General features: G+C 48.2%; 2 protein-coding genes across 8 annotated transcripts in view; both read right to left on the bottom strand.

Annotated features, from left to right (window-relative positions):
- The window catches only part of LZTFL1 (leucine zipper transcription factor like 1), a 110,424-nt gene extending 108,394 nt beyond the window's left edge, over positions 1–2,030 (bottom strand). The window contains exon 1 of the mRNA XM_023547799.2: positions 1,925–2,030. The gene's annotated coding sequence lies outside the window, so the exon portion shown is untranslated. The remainder of the gene's footprint in view (positions 1–1,924) is intronic.
- FYCO1 (FYVE and coiled-coil domain autophagy adaptor 1) overlaps positions 1,955–15,999 on the bottom strand; it is an 83,261-nt gene continuing 69,216 nt past the window's right edge. For 2 of the 7 annotated variants that reach the window (XM_064274668.1, XM_064274675.1), the window contains 2 exons: positions 12,241–12,350; positions 7,123–9,561 (listed from right to left, as the gene is read on the bottom strand). In XM_064274668.1, coding sequence (XP_064130738.1) covers positions 9,486–9,561; positions 12,241–12,350 — 186 coding nt within the window. In that variant the 3' untranslated portion in view covers positions 7,123–9,485. Of the gene's footprint in view, positions 2,059–5,219; positions 9,562–12,240; positions 12,351–15,999 lie in introns of those variants that run through there. The other 5 variants (XR_010319006.1, XR_010319007.1, XM_064274670.1 and 2 more) reach the window with 5 other exon arrangements.

Below are 15,999 nucleotides of genomic sequence, written 5' to 3'. Positions count from 1 at the left end.
TAGATTTTAACAGTGGTGTGACATGATCCAATTCATGGGTTAAAGATCTCAAAAGCCCCAAGGGTTAGAAGGGATAGAATTAGGGAGACCAATTTAAGGCTACTGGAGCAGCTGAGGCTAGGGTGATGATGGTGGTGGTGGTGGCAGAGAAAGGTGGATGACTTTGAGATATTTTTGGGGGTAGAATCAACAGATGAAGATGGTTCAACCTTCTACAGAATCAAAGACGACTTGACTTCGGAACTCGGATATCTGCGTGGTTGGTGGTGCTGCTACTGGGGAGAGGGGATTAGTGGGGGAATAGGCCTGGGAGGTGGAAGTCAAGACTCCCATCTAGAGACATCCAGGTGGAGATGTCACCTAACTATCTATGGAAAGGTGGGGTTCAGAGGAGAGGTCCTGACTGAAGGAGAAAATCTAGGAGTCAATGAATATCAACATGAAGATGGTAACACACACATGGAAAGTGCAGAGATCATGACTGAGAGAGAGCATGTGGGGGAGGAGAAGAGAGAGAGGAAGGGAGAGAGGGAGGGGGAGAGGAAGTATAGAGAGATGAAAGAAGAGGGCCCAGTACCTAGGCCTAGGAACCTCCTATTAGAGGCTGGATGGAGGAGAAGCCTTTGTAGGATACCTTGCTCATGGGACAGTGATATTGTGGGAGCCAAGCAAGGGAGGATTTAAAGGAAAAAGGAGTGGTCACCCCTGTTGAGAAATCCTTAAAGATGAGGACAGGAAGTGGCCATGTGGAAGTTTTAAAATGCATAAAATAAAATACATAGGATTACAAGAGAAACCAACTACATTGAAATACAGTTCTCCAAATATTAAAACAAATGTATTTTGCTAGTACTATCCAAACCAAACCCACTGCCGTTGATTCTGACTCATAGCGACCCTATGGGACAGAGCAGAACTGCCCCACAGAGTTTCCAACAAGATTTGAACTGCTGACCTTTTGGTTAGCAGCCGTAGCGCTTAACCACTATAACACCAGGGTTTCCGACCTAGTACTATATAAGCCTTTTTATCAATGCATTAAGTAAAATCTATCAGCAGGTCTAGTAACAACCTTACTTTCAGAGTGGAGCTGAGCATAAGTGATATTTTGAGACAGCTACAACTGTCATGTAACATGAAGTATCTTTGATTTCCCCTGGTGACAAAGTCACAGGTCTTGCTAATGCATACCAGTGCAGCGTGTTGTCTCCACTTATAACTGAAGGAAGAGGTAAGTTTTAATTAGAGGCTGGGGGGAAATACCATTCTTCCGCTCTCCAGTTCACAGACTTCTGAATTCTGTGCGTGGACCAGCTCAGGAACCTCTGTTTAACCTGACCTTCATGATCCACACTCATCTGTATAAAACTCATATTTCTTTCTCCAATTCCTAAATTTTAGACACAGTTGGAACTATTTTGGATTTGGGGATGTTTTTCCATTTACAAATGATGTGTCAGCCCTGCAACAGGCCTTTGAATACAAACATAAAGCAAAAAAAAAAAAAAAAACCCAAACCAGTTGATTCCAACTCATGGTTACCCTATGTGTGTCAGGGTAGAGCTGTGCTCCATAGAGTTTTCAAGGCTGTGGCTTTTCAGAAGCAGATTGCCAGGCCTATCTTCCCAGGCACCTCTGGGTGGGTTTGAACTGAGAACCTTTCAGTCAGTAGTCAAATGCTTAACTCTTTTGCCACTTAAAACCAAAACCAAACTCATTGCCGTTGAGTCGATTCTGACTCATAGAGACCCTATGGGACAGAGTAGAGCTGTCCCAAAGGGTTTCCAAAGAGCGGCTAGTAGATTCGAACTGCCAACCTCTTGGATAGCAGCTAGTCTCTTAATTGCTGTGCCACCAGGGCTCCGTTGCTGGCTTGAACACATATATAAGCCGTCAAAAAATTGTGGCCGTAAAAGGATTTTACCTGTAGAATTAACTTCCTCCAGGGAATTTGTTTAGAAATATTTTCCTCTCCATGAATAAAATTTCCATCACTGCTTTCCAGTGCTTGGGCCAATGGGTCGAGGAAGAAGTCCAGGTTCCAAGTTTCAAGGGCCACTGGTAAAGTTAAATTAGGAGACATCAGTTAGTTCAATTTACCTCTGTCCTCAAGTTCTAGCCAATCAGTGGTGATACAGCAACGATCATCAAGGAGCTCCTTGGTGGCTCCACGGATCACCTTCACCAGAACTGCCTGGGAGACTTGTGAATGCATCCTCGTTTCCCCCAGACTTGGTGAGTCACAGTTGACATGGGTGGTGCCCAGGAATCTGCATTTCAGTAGGCCACCAGGTAACTGTTATGCACACCAAAGTAAGAGAGCCACTTGTCTAGGAAACCCTTTGTTACTGATAATAAATGAAGAGTTTTGACTCTGGAACAAACCGCTCTATGGGAGTCTGGGGGCTTTTCCTGGCAGCTTGGTAACTGAACCCCTGAACCAAGAGGCTGTAGGCCTGACCAGGGGCTGATTTTGGCTTCCCTTTCCCTCTTCCACAGGGTCAGTCATCTCTGGGGCATGAACAGGGGCCCACTTTCCGAGAACACCCAGCAGTTTTCTGGGGTCCTTATTGGTGGAGAAAAGCTGCCTTTGCAAGGGCGTTTCGTACCATATGTGGATCTCGCCTCATGGGTGAAGGCCTCTGGATGGATCCTCCTGCCCGTTTCACTGCCTTTTTGTGAAAGCATGTGGGGCTTGGTAGCTGGCTTCAGAGCCAGAGGAACAAACTGGATTATCTTTTCCATGTCTGCAGTCAATGCCTGTTGCGTTTGTTCTATAAATGGTCCAGGTGTTGCTTCATTAAAACGTTGCCTCCATTGTATGTGGTGGTTGGCTTTGGCCACTTCAACACCACCACTTCCCCGCTGCTCCTTCCTTCCAGAGGAAGAAGGGGTCTGTAACCTAGCCTCAGGTCCAGCCCTCCTTGCGGCCTCCAGGGAAGGTCCCTCCTGTTTTCTCTCTTTCCTCACCCTTACTTTGCCCTCCTGTCCTTTTATCCCCCTTCCTCCCTCTCCTTAGCCAGCTTTCCTTTCTTACACCAGGGAGAAGACCGCACCTGCCCCACTGACCTGGAAGATGGATGTTTAGGCCTCCCAGGACTGGTTGCCTTCCCTCCTCCGTGGCTCAGTCAGAGTCCCCTTTGGGAGCAGAGGTCTTGGGAGGGCCTCTTGAAGTCACCTTTCTTTGATGATTCTGTGGACCCGCAGGGCCGAAGCCAAACCTAATCTAGAAACAGGCCTTCCTTTTGGTAAGGACACATACATCCCAGGTTTGGCAAGGCCTGTCTCACTTCGTTCATTTTTTAGCTAAGACTTAATTCCTTTTAGGCTTCGGATGGGGCCGCCAACTCTGAGATAACCTCAGTGTGTACGTGCCAGAAGGTGTGAGGAAACCGCAGGAGCCTCTGTCCTCCCACAGAGCTCAGGGGGTGGGGGAGGGAGGACACATCAAAGGCCAGAAGGTTGGTGATCACACTTCAGCTTGACTTTACTGTCCTTCAGAAAGCAGCCGCTGTGGGAAAAGCAAAAGGCTGACCTTTCTCTCAACTCTCACCCACTTTGAATGTTTCATAATAGCTACGCTTCCCCCTGGGGTTCTTGATGGCTTCACTCTGAACTGCTCCCTCAGAAAAAGTTCGTTTCCTCATCTCTGCCAATGGGTTTCACCATCAATTTGCTTTTCAGATGTGTGTGGGTTGCGAGTTCCTGTCGCCCGATTTTTCCCACGCATCTTCATACCGAAAGGGCTGACCTTGCTGAGAGTGTCCTTCTGAGTCACCTGGTGAATTGCTACATCTTCCAGTGCCCTCCGGGAGACGTGGCAGGAAGAGGCATGGCACCCCAAGTACCACAGAGTACAGGACACTGAATTGGGCCAGAACTATCTGGATTCAGACATGGGGCCTGGAAAATCTTGTCTTTTGTCACTCAGTGCTTTAGCAGGTTGGGGTGAGGTGTGATGGGGGTTGTGTGGCAGAGGCCCCCAGATTTCAGATGCAGCATGTACCTCTGTGTGTCTCACATGGTCCTTGTCCCAGGTCTTAGCCCACGTGTCCACCAGCCCTGAGGAGACACTATTATCAAAGAATCCCTTTCACTTGGTTATTCTGGGTCCCAGTACTTCAAGCCCATCACTGGGCAGTAAGAGGCTTGATTTGGGGGCATCTTTCAATAGGTGAGGATGTGCAGGGGTTAGCATTGAGTGCCTGGCTCACCCCAATTGTCCTGAAGTCCTCTCCCAAGGCCCACCCTTTGCCCTTCTCTGCCACTGGATTGTTTGGAAGCTTCTGTCCCTGCCTGAGTTTGCCAATGGGATTATTGATGGCCTTATGGCTGACCAAGGCATTGAGACTGACTGGTATCCTCATTGGTTTGGTGCTTTTTGAGCACTTTTGTGTCTAGTGTGGTGCTCGATGTGGAGGGAAGGTGCTAAAATTGGGGCATGAAGATGAATAAGACATGGTCCTTGCCCTTGAGGGAGAACTAGACGCACCGACTTACTCCGGAGCAACTGATTAAAGAAGACTCTGTGTGAGAATTGGGGGCAGGGGAGGACTTGGAAGAATAAGGAAGGTGGAGGAAAGGGACTGGGAAGTGTTCTTTGAGACCTGGAGCACTCAAGGGGAGGAGCCCCTGGTCACCCCAGACGTGGGGTATAATCTGAGTGTGGACAGACCACCGAGCCTGAGCTCAATCCGGTCAGTCCAGGAGTGACTGGGACATGCCCCTCCAGGTGCTTTGCTGACCCGGTAACAGCAGTTGTGGTGAGACGGTTGGCCTCCTCCTTTGCCAGCTGGTCTCTGCCTGGCAGATTTGCCCAGGTTTGTACCACAGGTTGACTAACTGGTTTTAGGCCATCCACCCCATTATTCTGGTAAAGCAGAAGTTTGTTCTTTGTTCAAAGGCTCTGTGAGCCCCACAGGAAAGCTAGGGATATTTGGACTGAGGGTGGAAGCTCACCTGGCAGAGGTGTGGGCCAGAGGGGACTCGTTGCCTCAGGCAGGTCCCAACACCACCCTCAAAGGAGACCAAGATGTATCCAGAGGCCAGACAACGTGGCACTGTCCCAGAACATCTGCCAACTCGAGCCCTTTTGAAAAGCCCCTGTAAGGGATGCTCTATTTCCCATTAGGGGAACTCAACTCTGGCTCAGGTCTAGGCAGTATCATCCTCTTCAAGTCCCAGTGGAATGAAAGATGACACTACTCTAAACGTCATAGTGTTCACTTTATTTAAATCTCCATGTTAAAAAACATTTCCAAAGGGCGTAGCAGACACCATGAAGAGATATGTTTTGGGGTACAAAAGCTTCTCACTCCCACCACACAGGTGGGGTGTTGGCATCTGATGTGCTTTTTGAGTGATTCTTTGGCAGATGTGAATGCAATGGGTTCTCAGACCCGCTATCCCATAAGGCCACACGGATTGAGGATTAGTCAACTAAAGTGCGATTCTAATTTTCAAGCCATCCAACTGAGGCTTGGGTATTGCTCTGCAGCCCCCAGAGGGGCAGAAGTGTCTCTGGATAACACGCATCTTAAGGCACTAGGAAAGTCTCTTTTCAGAGATGCCTCCCAAAGTTCAAAGATATACTTTATTATTTTTTAAAAAGTGCTCAAGAGGGAAAAGGGAATTATTTCAGTCTTTCCTGTTTCCTTGGAAGAATGAACAATGAAGTGAGAAAAACTTACCCAAGGTTCCATGAAAAGTGCTTTTTAGGTAAGTGTTCTGTAAACTTGGGTGGCTGTCTCAATGGCCTGTGTAAATGGAGATCCTTGGTTCTAAGCATCACAAATGGCTTCTCTCTGCTTTACTGCTCAGCACCTCTGAGTCAAGGGTGGTTCCTTGACCTAAAGGCTTCTCACACGTAGAATTACCAAGCTCAACTTTAAAAAATGAAACTCCCATAAAATTGCATGAGTGGACATCTAACCAGTATCATAAAACACAAATTCTCATTTCATCTGCGTCTGAAATGGCTTCATCACCTTAGGTGACAATTGAAATATTTCAGAGAAACCACCCCCTTTATTTTTGAGCTGTTATATGACTTTTCATCTGTTTTCCAAACCCTGTGAGGTTTTTGCAGTTCCAGATTCCTGCTGGAAATTCCCTTCCCCTGCTTTTGTTCCAGACTGCTCAGAGTTCATGGCATGAAATCAGCAGTGCTCTGCGGGGTCCACTCAGACACGGAGAGAAACACTTCGCCAAACATGCGTTCTTGGTGATGGAGGTGGGTTAACTGGGGTTGGTGTGCTGCCCAGAAGATGAGCAGTGGCTTCAGTGGCAGTGGTCAACAAGGCAGCTGGCAGCAATAATACAAAATGACTGTAATTCAGAGAGCTAGGCCATCAAGGGGCTGTCCCCCCGCCCTGCCCCTTTAAATAGTGATCTGGACTCCAAGGCCATTTGCCTTCTTGTTGATTTCTAGTGCACTTCAGTCTGGCTGGGGCTACCACCTTCAGCAGTGGATCTTTAATTGTCATTTGCAATTTTCTTTTTTTTTAAAGTGCCTCAACCCAAAAACCTCAGTACAGTTGGGCACCTATGGAAAATAAGAATATAGCTATTGATAAAAGTCATACTTATATAGGTCAAGGAGCTCTCTAACTGCATAGTTCACAGCAAACTTGAGCTTGAACAGCAAACTAAGTAAGTGTAAGAGTTTGTCCTGCACATAAAAATAGCTAAGTTAATGAAACCAGAGTTAGAAAAATGACCGCTGAGGGACTGGGCAGTCCTCTGAATGCAGAAGGCCCTTTCTTGTACCATCGCAGTCAATGCTCAAGGTGCTGCCTGACCCAGCAGCCCCCATTCTCCTGGATGAGGGGCTCTGAGTTGGCTTCATAAGAAGAGCCAAGTTGTTTTTTAACTTGTAATTGGTCCTCTGCTGTGCTGAGTGACAGAGTGAGGCTCAGAATGGACCTCAGATAGAAGAAAATCCCCTCAGCCTTTCACAGGCCTCAAACACATCAGCTGCTCAGTCAATGTTGGTTCTTGTTGCAAAAGTTGGGGGTGACATCAGCAGGTCATCAGCTTGGTGAGTCCCCAAGGGATCCTGGGAAAGCTGAGCACTGAAAAGGAGACTCCAGACTGCTTTGGTTTCTCTCCTGCAGACATTCTGTTTCTTCTTTGCGGTGGCCCAGCTGACTCCTGACTCTCCTTTGCGAGAGGGCAGATGGAAGCAAAGGCTGGGTAATCTGCTCTTGAACAATGCGTGGGCTGTGCAGCATGCCTGCAAGGACAAGCAGGAGGCTGGGGAGAGTGTCTGGAGGCCCAGCCATGTTCCGTTTTGGTGCTAAGCACTGTCAGGGCCTTGGCCAGTTGGGGATGTGAGAGACCCTGATGGCTTTCTGCTCTAGGTGGCTGCCCCAAGGAAACAGAACTCAAGAGGCCCGGCTTCTCTCTGGCTAACCTTTGAAAGGCTCTCTTCACCATTCCACATGCCCCTCTAAACCGACTGGAGGTGCCCAACTCTCCTGTTCAGCTGAGAGGTCCGAGTCCTTCTCCAGAGTTACTTTCTCTTACCCCTGCCCTCGTTAAGAGTCCTCTTTGCTGGTGTTGATGCTGTGGTGGCTGGTACATGGAGAGTTGGGAGGTCTGTGCTGGACTTGGCCTGCAGGCCCCTGACCCATTCCCAAGCCTTTAAAACCAGTTAGACAAAAGCTATGGATGATAAAATGAAGCCTTGAGAGGTGGTATGACTTGACTTGGGTCACAAGTCTGGCTGGAGGGAGAGCTGGGCCCATAACTCAGGTCCTCAGAAAACCTGTCCAGTGCTCTTTCCTCAATACCTGGCCACCTGTCTTCCTTAGGTCAAAGTGGGCCATTTTGTCAGATGCTCTGCTCACATGTGGAAGTACCCACACTTGACCACAGAAGGCTGGCCTCTGTGAACAAGGGACAAAGAGACTGTCAAAGGTGAGCTCTCTGTGGTAGGAGAAGAAAAGGGCCACAGAGAACAGTATTTAATTCCTGTCCAGAAACAGGAAACAGGGACTCACCACCTCCAGGGGAGCTGTCTCCTGGGTGTCAGCTGCAGGCTGAGCAGCAGGAAGTATGCAAATGGAGTCCTGGGGAATGTGGTAGGTGGGGAGGGGGCTTGGCATGCATGGCCATTAAGACCAAGACACGAACAAAGAGCGGGTTCAGGAACAACACCTGTTCACACTTGCATTGCCAAGGGCTTCTGAGAAAGGACCCAGGTTTTGAAAGTGGCCCTCACCCTGGTTTTGATCATCAGTAAACACATTTCTGTTGGCAAGGCTGGGGCTCCTGTGTACATGCACAGGAGCGGGTCACCAGCTGAGGGGTGAGCCCTGGAGGCCAGCCAAGGAGTAAACCCCAGAGGTCAGCTAAGGAGTAAGCCCTGAAGGCCAGCCGAGGAGTGAGCCCTGAAGGCCTGCCGAGAAGTGAGCCCTGAAGGCCAGCTGAGGAGGGAGCCCTGAAGGCCAGCTGAGGAGGGAGCCCTAGAGGCCAGCTGCGGAGTAAACCCCAGAGGTCAGCTGAGGAGTAAGCCCTGAAGGCCAGCTGAGGAGCGAGCCCCAAAGCCCAGCTCACAACTCTGCTTCAGCCCCAGTGCTGGCATCAGCCAGCACTCGGGCTCTAGCTGCAGCATACACACAGCCACTGCCAGCCTTCAGCACGAGCTCTCTGTTTCTCTGATTATATTCAGATCTGCTCTTAGGGCTGTGAGCTGCTGAGATGCCTGGCTAAGTGTAGGGTTTTTGCTTAAGGAGAGAATCACCCAGAAAGAAGGGCCAAGAGGGAAGTACAGCTTAGAGAAAAAAAAAAAAAAAAAAAAAAACAGCTTAGAGGCTACCCCAAAATGGCTGAGTTTTGGAGCAGCCCCAAACTTACTGTGGCAGTGAGGGACAGGGTGTGACAGGAGGTGACAGCCAGCTGGGATCTCAGGAGGGCTCTGGGGCACCCTGACTCCCACGATGGCCCTGTGGCCTCCTTTTCCTGGGAGGACGTATGGGTCTCCGAGACTGAGGACTCACAGGGTCTGGCCAGGGTATCCTGGCTCACGGTCACCCAGGATGCCTGGCCCGGGATCGGTAGAGCAGGGCCTCTCTCCTCAAGTGGAAGTTGGGATACCCATGAAACTCTCCACAGTAGGAGGCCTAGAACCAATTGTGATCCCAGGAGGGGCCGATGGTCTCCTGAGTGTTTAAACCTTTCGCAGAGTGTCCCTTTGGGTATGAGGACAGCTGGCTTCTGAATCAATGGGAAAGTAGCTTGAGCCCTGAAAGGCCAAGGGGCTGAGCAACCTGGCATAGTGCAGAATGGGCAGTGCTTGGGGACACTATAGCTCAGAGGGGCACACCCTCAGGGCCTCTCTTCCCGAGCTGCACAGTTGATTAGCTTGGAGAGAGGCTGCTGCCTTTTCATTTGTTTTGTTTTCTGAGTGTTTTATGTGACAGATGAGGAAAAGTAGTGTTTCCTGTGGATAAAGTGAAGCTGTTAAAATTCAGGTGCCTGAGCTACAGGAAATCGCTTCCATCGTAGATGACAGGTCGGTCAACCGTCAAATGATAAAATACTTTCTTGGAGACAAACCTGAGGAAACAGAAATGGAAAAGGAGGGTCACCCTGAGAACTGAAGGCCTGAGGGTGGCGGCTGCTCCATGGCCGCTGCAGCCCGGCCAGGTGTGAGTGCTGGCTGGCACAGGGCCCCTGAGGAGACGTCAGCTCAGAGGCTGAGCCCCTTGTGGGTGCACGGACTCTTCCAGGCCCCCTCATCCCCATTTGTTGTCTGGCTAGCAGAGTTCTCTCCCTGCAGTGGGTCAGGGGACCTTGGGCCTTCACCAGGGACTTTCCTGGGGTGCAGAAACGCCCTTTGGTCCCTGGGGGGCATCCTCACCCCCGGCCTTGCTGCTCTGAAGTGGCTGGCAGCCTGTACTACATAGGGTGAGCAGATGGAGTGGGTGCTGGAGGAGGAAGGCGGCAGAGGAGAGTATGGATGCCACTCTGATTGGGTGCCTAAATCCGTTTTGCTACCCATGGCTGGAAGCCTCGAGAAAGCACGTGAGATGACTTCAATGGGCCGAGGCCAGACTGTTGCAGCACCATAACCACCCCTGCGATAACTGGGAGTCTGCTTGGGCTGGGGACTGGGCTCTGCCCTCAGCATCCCCCACCTCAGGCTCAATCCACAGTGAGGCCAGTGAGGTAGTGACAGTGCTCACTGCCAATGTACAGAGGAGGAAACTAAGGTCACAGCAGGAAGAGCAGAACCCATATCTGGCAACCCTTCTAACCACTGTGCAATTCTGCCACTAGAGAGGGGCTGGGGCCCATGTCCACCCGGGGAGCGTCTGGGACAGCTCTCTGGATGTGTTGGGCCTATACCCATTAAGTTCTCCTATGAAGGTGTGTGTTCACTTGTGCAAGGGTGTGCAAGGGTGTGCAGGGAGGGCAGGAGATGGCAAGATGGAAGCTCAACCTCCCTGCTCACCCTCTCAGCCTCTCCTTTGGTGGATGTCCTTGGCCACAAGTCCTGGAATTCAAGGCCTGGAGGTCATGAGGGTGCCATGGCTCTTCCCTCGAGTGTCCTCTCAAGTTAGTCTGCTAAAAGCTGGGTAGGCTGGGCAAGGTGTCCAGGGTGTGAGGGGTGTGGTGTCTAGCCCAGGGTCCTGCTCGATAGGGATATGGCTGGTGCTGATCAAGCATGTTTCTTTAAGGAGGTAGCCCCAGTTAAGGGGCTTATGCTGAAGCTATAAAACAAAAAGGGACAGGTGCCCTGCAACCCTAGCCACCCTTGCCTCATGCCTTCATGAAGGAGGGGCCCCTGGCTCATGGTGGATACTCAACCACTGTTGGTCCTCTCTCCTACTTCCATCTCTGGCCACCTCTCCAGCCTTATCCCAAACATTCCCACCCTCTCCCGACCCTATCTCCTCCCTACCCTAACCCTACACTCCTGACCCTGTGGCTAACCCTCTGATACAGTGCTTCCCCAAGACGGCACACTCTGTTCCCATGATGGCCTCAGCCCTACTTATCTCAGATTTATCCTTCTTGCTTTCACTTCTATGTTTCTCATTCATTCATTCATTCAGTGTGCCAATCAGTCAGTCAGTCTTTCTGCTGTATTTACTACGTCCCTTCTTTGGGTTGGGCAGTGGGAATTGACATCAGAGAGAGGCAGGAGGACAGCAGTTAAGAGTCTGGACTCTGGAGCTGGACTGCCTGGGTTCAAATCTGGCTCCACCACAAACATGGTGTGTGACTTGGGCATGTCGCTTCTCTCCCTCTGGTTCTCACTCCCTTCAGCAGCAATGTGAGGAGAAAGACAGTTCCTACTACACTGCGCCTCAACATAAAGAAAACAAAAATGCTCACAACTGGATCAGTGAGCAACATCATGATAAACGGAGAAAATACTGAAGCTGTCAAGGATTTCGTTTTACTTGGATCCACAATCAATCCCTGAAAGAGCAGCAGTCAAGAAATCAAATGATGTGTTGCACTGGGAAGTCTGCTGCAAAAGACCTCTTTGAAGTGTTGAAAAGCAAAGATGTCACTTTGAGGACTAAGGTGCACCTGACCCAAACCATGATCTTTTCAATAGCCTCATATGCATGCAAAAGCTGGACAATGAATAAGAAGCACCAGAGACGAATTGACGCAACTGAATTATGGTGTTGGCGAAGAATACTGAATATACCACGGACTCCCAGAAAGAAGAACAAATCTGTCTCAGAAGTATAGCCAGAATGCCCCTTAGAAGGATGGTGAGGCTTTGTCTCATGTACTTTGGACACGTTATCATGAGGGACCAGTCCCTGGAGAAGGACATCACGCTTGGTGAAGTAGAGGGTCAGTGTGAAACAGACTCTTAAGGAGAGGGATTGGCACAGTGGCTGCAACAATGCGCTCAAGCACAATACGGATTGTGACGATGGCGCAGGACCAGGCAGTGTTTCATTCTGTTGCACACAGGGTCGCTATGAGTCAGAACTGACTCAACAGCACCTAACAACCACCACATGGGGATGCTGGGAGGCTTAACTGAGTCAGTACAAGTAGAGCACCTAGAACATGCCCAGGGCATTGTAAAACTCTAAGTATTAGCCTGCGTGTTATAAAATCTACAACAGACATGGGAACACCATATTGCTACTAAATTATTAACAATTAAATAATCGATTTCTAATATCCACCTCTGAACACCTTGAGAACAGGTGGCAGAGTAGCAGGTGGGTTCATGAGGATGCTGGTGAGTGAGGCCCCTACCTTGAAAAGGTGTTGTCGAAGATAAGCATGTAGATGCCTGGCGTGCGGACCTTGAGCTGGCCCTGGATGTTCTCCTTGTGGGAATTGCAGCGGGTCATGGGGATGAGTACCTGGAAGAAATGCAGACCAAAAAAAAAGTGTCACGGAGGCTGAGGGGGCCTCATGGATCCTGTGGGCAGACCCTGTATTTTCAGGGAGGAGACCGAGGCCCAGGGAGGCTGAGTGCCCTGTCTGAGGTCACTGCTGAGCAGGGTCGGGAACAGGACCAGTCCCCAGGATTGGTGGGGTGCCTCCCACGTGTCCTGGGTTTGTTAATAACTTGTTCTGGGGGGAGGCCATGGACATGAGCTTCATCTAGAGTCATGAACTGCTCAGCACCTCTAAGGAGTGGTCACCAGCCTTCCCTGACCATGGCCTGTGCTAGAGTGCCCTCCCACCTGGAAGAGGAGCCCCCTTCTGGCTTCAGGAAGCTGGGACTTATTCTAAATGAAATCCGTCTTTCTAGCTGACTCCTGTTGCCCTGGTTGTCAAGTCCTCCTTCCACATGACAACCTTTCAAGCACTTCACAAAGCTGCTGAGCCCACTGTCCTCCGGGCCAAGCACCTCTGGCTCCACCCAATGCTTGTCACTTGGCCCCACCACAGGCCCCTTTCCTGGCTGAGCCTTGGCCAGCCCACATCCCTCAGAGCTCTTTCATCTTTCCAAGTGTGAGCGTCAGTCTTCTGTTTACTCTTTGTCTTCTCTGAGAATGAAAAATTAGTTCTAGGAGACATTTATTTTCTCAGGGCATGTTCCAAAAGCTTTGCTGTCAGAGGCCAAATCTGAGCAAACAGTATGTGCCAGGCAGGGGCAGAGCTGGGGTCTTTGGATGGCCACTCTTCCCCACAAGGGCAGGGCCTTCAACCTGCTGACCAGCTAAGACACAGCCTTCATTCTGAAACTGAAGATATGATGGGGAAAAAGACAGAGTTAAGCAAAATTTTAATTAAGTTTTTTTTTTTTTGGAAGGGACAAACACCAAGAGGGTATTGTTTCATAAAATGCCCCTAGGTCTTTCATTTAGGACTGGCTACACAAGCTGTTATACAGACCAGAGGCCCTGTTGACCATGGTAACATTTTAGCAACTCTGAATTCCTAATGTAGTAAACTGCCCCAGAAGTAACCACTTTTATTCTTTACAAAATTAAATACTGCTTTTTTCAAAAGTACAATTTTTGTTAAAATTCAGGTTTATTTTTTCCTATTAAACATTTTGTATCTCACACAGATTGTCTGAATCCAGAACAGTTACACAACTGTCGACTTGGAATTCTATATCCAGCTAAACTATCTTTCCAAATATGAAGCCAAAACAAAGACTTCTTCAACAAACAAGAGCTGAATGAATTCATTACCAGTTTACCTGCCCTACAGAAATGTTAAGTGAAGTTCGTCAAGCTGAAGGAAAATGAAGTCAGATGGAAACGTGGATCTATAAACAGGAATGAAGAGCAATGGAAAAGGTAATTACACAGGTAAATACATAAAATTTTTATTATTTAAATCTCTGTAAAAGAAAACTATTTAAATAAAAATAATGAGAGCATATTTTAGGGTTTGCAACATGTCAAAGTTAAAGTGTAACAGAAATCACACAAAGGGTGGAAGGGGAGAAATGGAAGTATGACTGTAAGGCTCTTACAGTACACATGAAGTGGTATGAAATGACTGGAGGTAGATTGTGATGAGTTATAGCGTCTACTATAAACCCTAAAAGCAATCGCTGAAACAACACCAGAAAGAGTTTTAGCTAATATGCCAACAAATGAGAGAAAAGGAGTTCATAAAAAGTACTCAACCAATCCAAAAGAAGGAAGAAAAAAGGGGAAAGGGAGCAAGATAAACAAATGGGACGAATAAACAAATAGTAAGATGACAGACTCCACAGTAACCTTACAGACAACCACATTAAACGTAAATAGTCTAAACATCCCAATTAAAAGCCAGAGATTGTCAGTTTAGATAAAAGTGGGACCCAATCTTATGCTGCCTACAAGAAATGCAATTTAAATACAAAGATGCAAGTAGATTAAAAGGATAGAAAAAGATACACCATGCTAACACTGGTCAAAAGAAAGCTGGGTTGGCTATGTTAATATCACACAAATAGATTTTAGATAAAAAAAATATTACCAGGGATAAGGAAGGTCATTTCATAATGATAAAGGCATCTATTCACCAAGAGGAAATAACAATTCTAAACACTTACACCCCTCATGACAGAGCTTCAAAACATGTGAAGCAAAAAGTGATAAACTGCACAGAGAAACAGAAAAATTCACAATTATAGTTGGAGGTTTCGATACCCCTCTCTCAATAATTGACAGAATAAGTAGGCAGGAAATCAATAAAGATATAGAAGTCAACACTATCAACTAACTTGACCTAATAGACATTCACAGAATATTCCACCCCAAAACAGCGGAACACATATTCTTTTCAAGTCCACTCAGAACATTCCTCCAGATAGACCATAGTCTAGGCCATTAAAAAAAAAAAAAAAAAGCCCTCAATAAATTAAAAAAGATCCAAGTTATACAAAATACATTCTCTGACTATAGTGGAATTAAATTAGAAATCAGTAACAGAAAGATTGCTGGAAAATCCCCAAATATTTGGAAACTAAATAATTGACACACTTCTAAATAACCCTGTGTGCTGCAAATGGTTAAGGTGCTCTGCAGCTAGCCAGAAGGTTGAGTCTACCCAGAGACACCTTGGAAGAAGGCCTTGTGATATGCTTCTAAAAAACCAGCCATTGAAAACCCTGTGGAGCACAGTTTTACTCTTGACACATACGGAGTCGCCATGAGTTGGAGTTGACGCCACAGCAATGGTATAAATAACCTATGGGCCAAAGAGAAATCAAGAGGAAAATCACGAAGATACGGGTGAGGGAGAGAGAACGCCGGCCACTCCTGACGCCACAGTACATTTGTCTGGCCGGAAGCTGGTGGTGCAGAAGAGTGATGACGAGGGAGTAGAACTGGCCCAAGACACGCCTGGAGGGAAAGGTGGTGGGAACAAAGATGCACATAAAGCCTTTTTTTTATGGGTAGGTTCTGTGGCAGGCACTTCTGCACGTTATCTTATTTAGGTTGTTCTCCAATATTGTAATTCCTGTAGGGATGAAGAATCCCTGGAAAGTGGTAAACTTTGCAATTCCCTCTTAGGGAGGAGACTTCAAAACTGCTGAGGACATCATTCTGGAGACAGCATGGCACAGGGTGACAAATGTCTAATGGCACCATTGGAGATGGGGCTAGCCTTCTGCTGTGCTTTCCCTCTGCCTGGACGCATCTCTTCTGGCCCATGCTCCCCCTCCCTCCCAAGCTGCTTCTCCTGGCTTAGTCTAGTGAGTCCTTCACTATTTGGCCAGGAGTCTCCTCCTACAGGGACTTTTCTCTGACCACCATCTCCTAGGCTGGGTTGTGAGTAGACAGTGGAAGCTCAGTAAATGGTTGTCAATAAACTGCACACCACAGTTCCTTCTATCTATACCTCCATAATCATGAAACCCAAGTGCTGCAGTTGGTATCCTACTGTTTCCTGCAAGGCCTAGGCAGGTCAGGGGACCACATAGGGAGTGCCGGGATAGATGTTGAAGATGTGTGTGTGGAAACAGGTTCCCTAGGTTAATGTTTGGGAGGTCTCGGGCAGAAATAACCCCTCCCTCCCCACAGTAGTTGATGACAGTAGGACTCTGAAAACAGAAAC

This window comes from Loxodonta africana, chromosome 22, assembly GCF_030014295.1.
Source record: "Loxodonta africana isolate mLoxAfr1 chromosome 22, mLoxAfr1.hap2, whole genome shotgun sequence".
NCBI classification, from domain to species: domain Eukaryota; kingdom Metazoa; phylum Chordata; class Mammalia; order Proboscidea; family Elephantidae; genus Loxodonta; species Loxodonta africana.
This window is presented reverse-complemented; position numbering and strand designations above follow the sequence as displayed.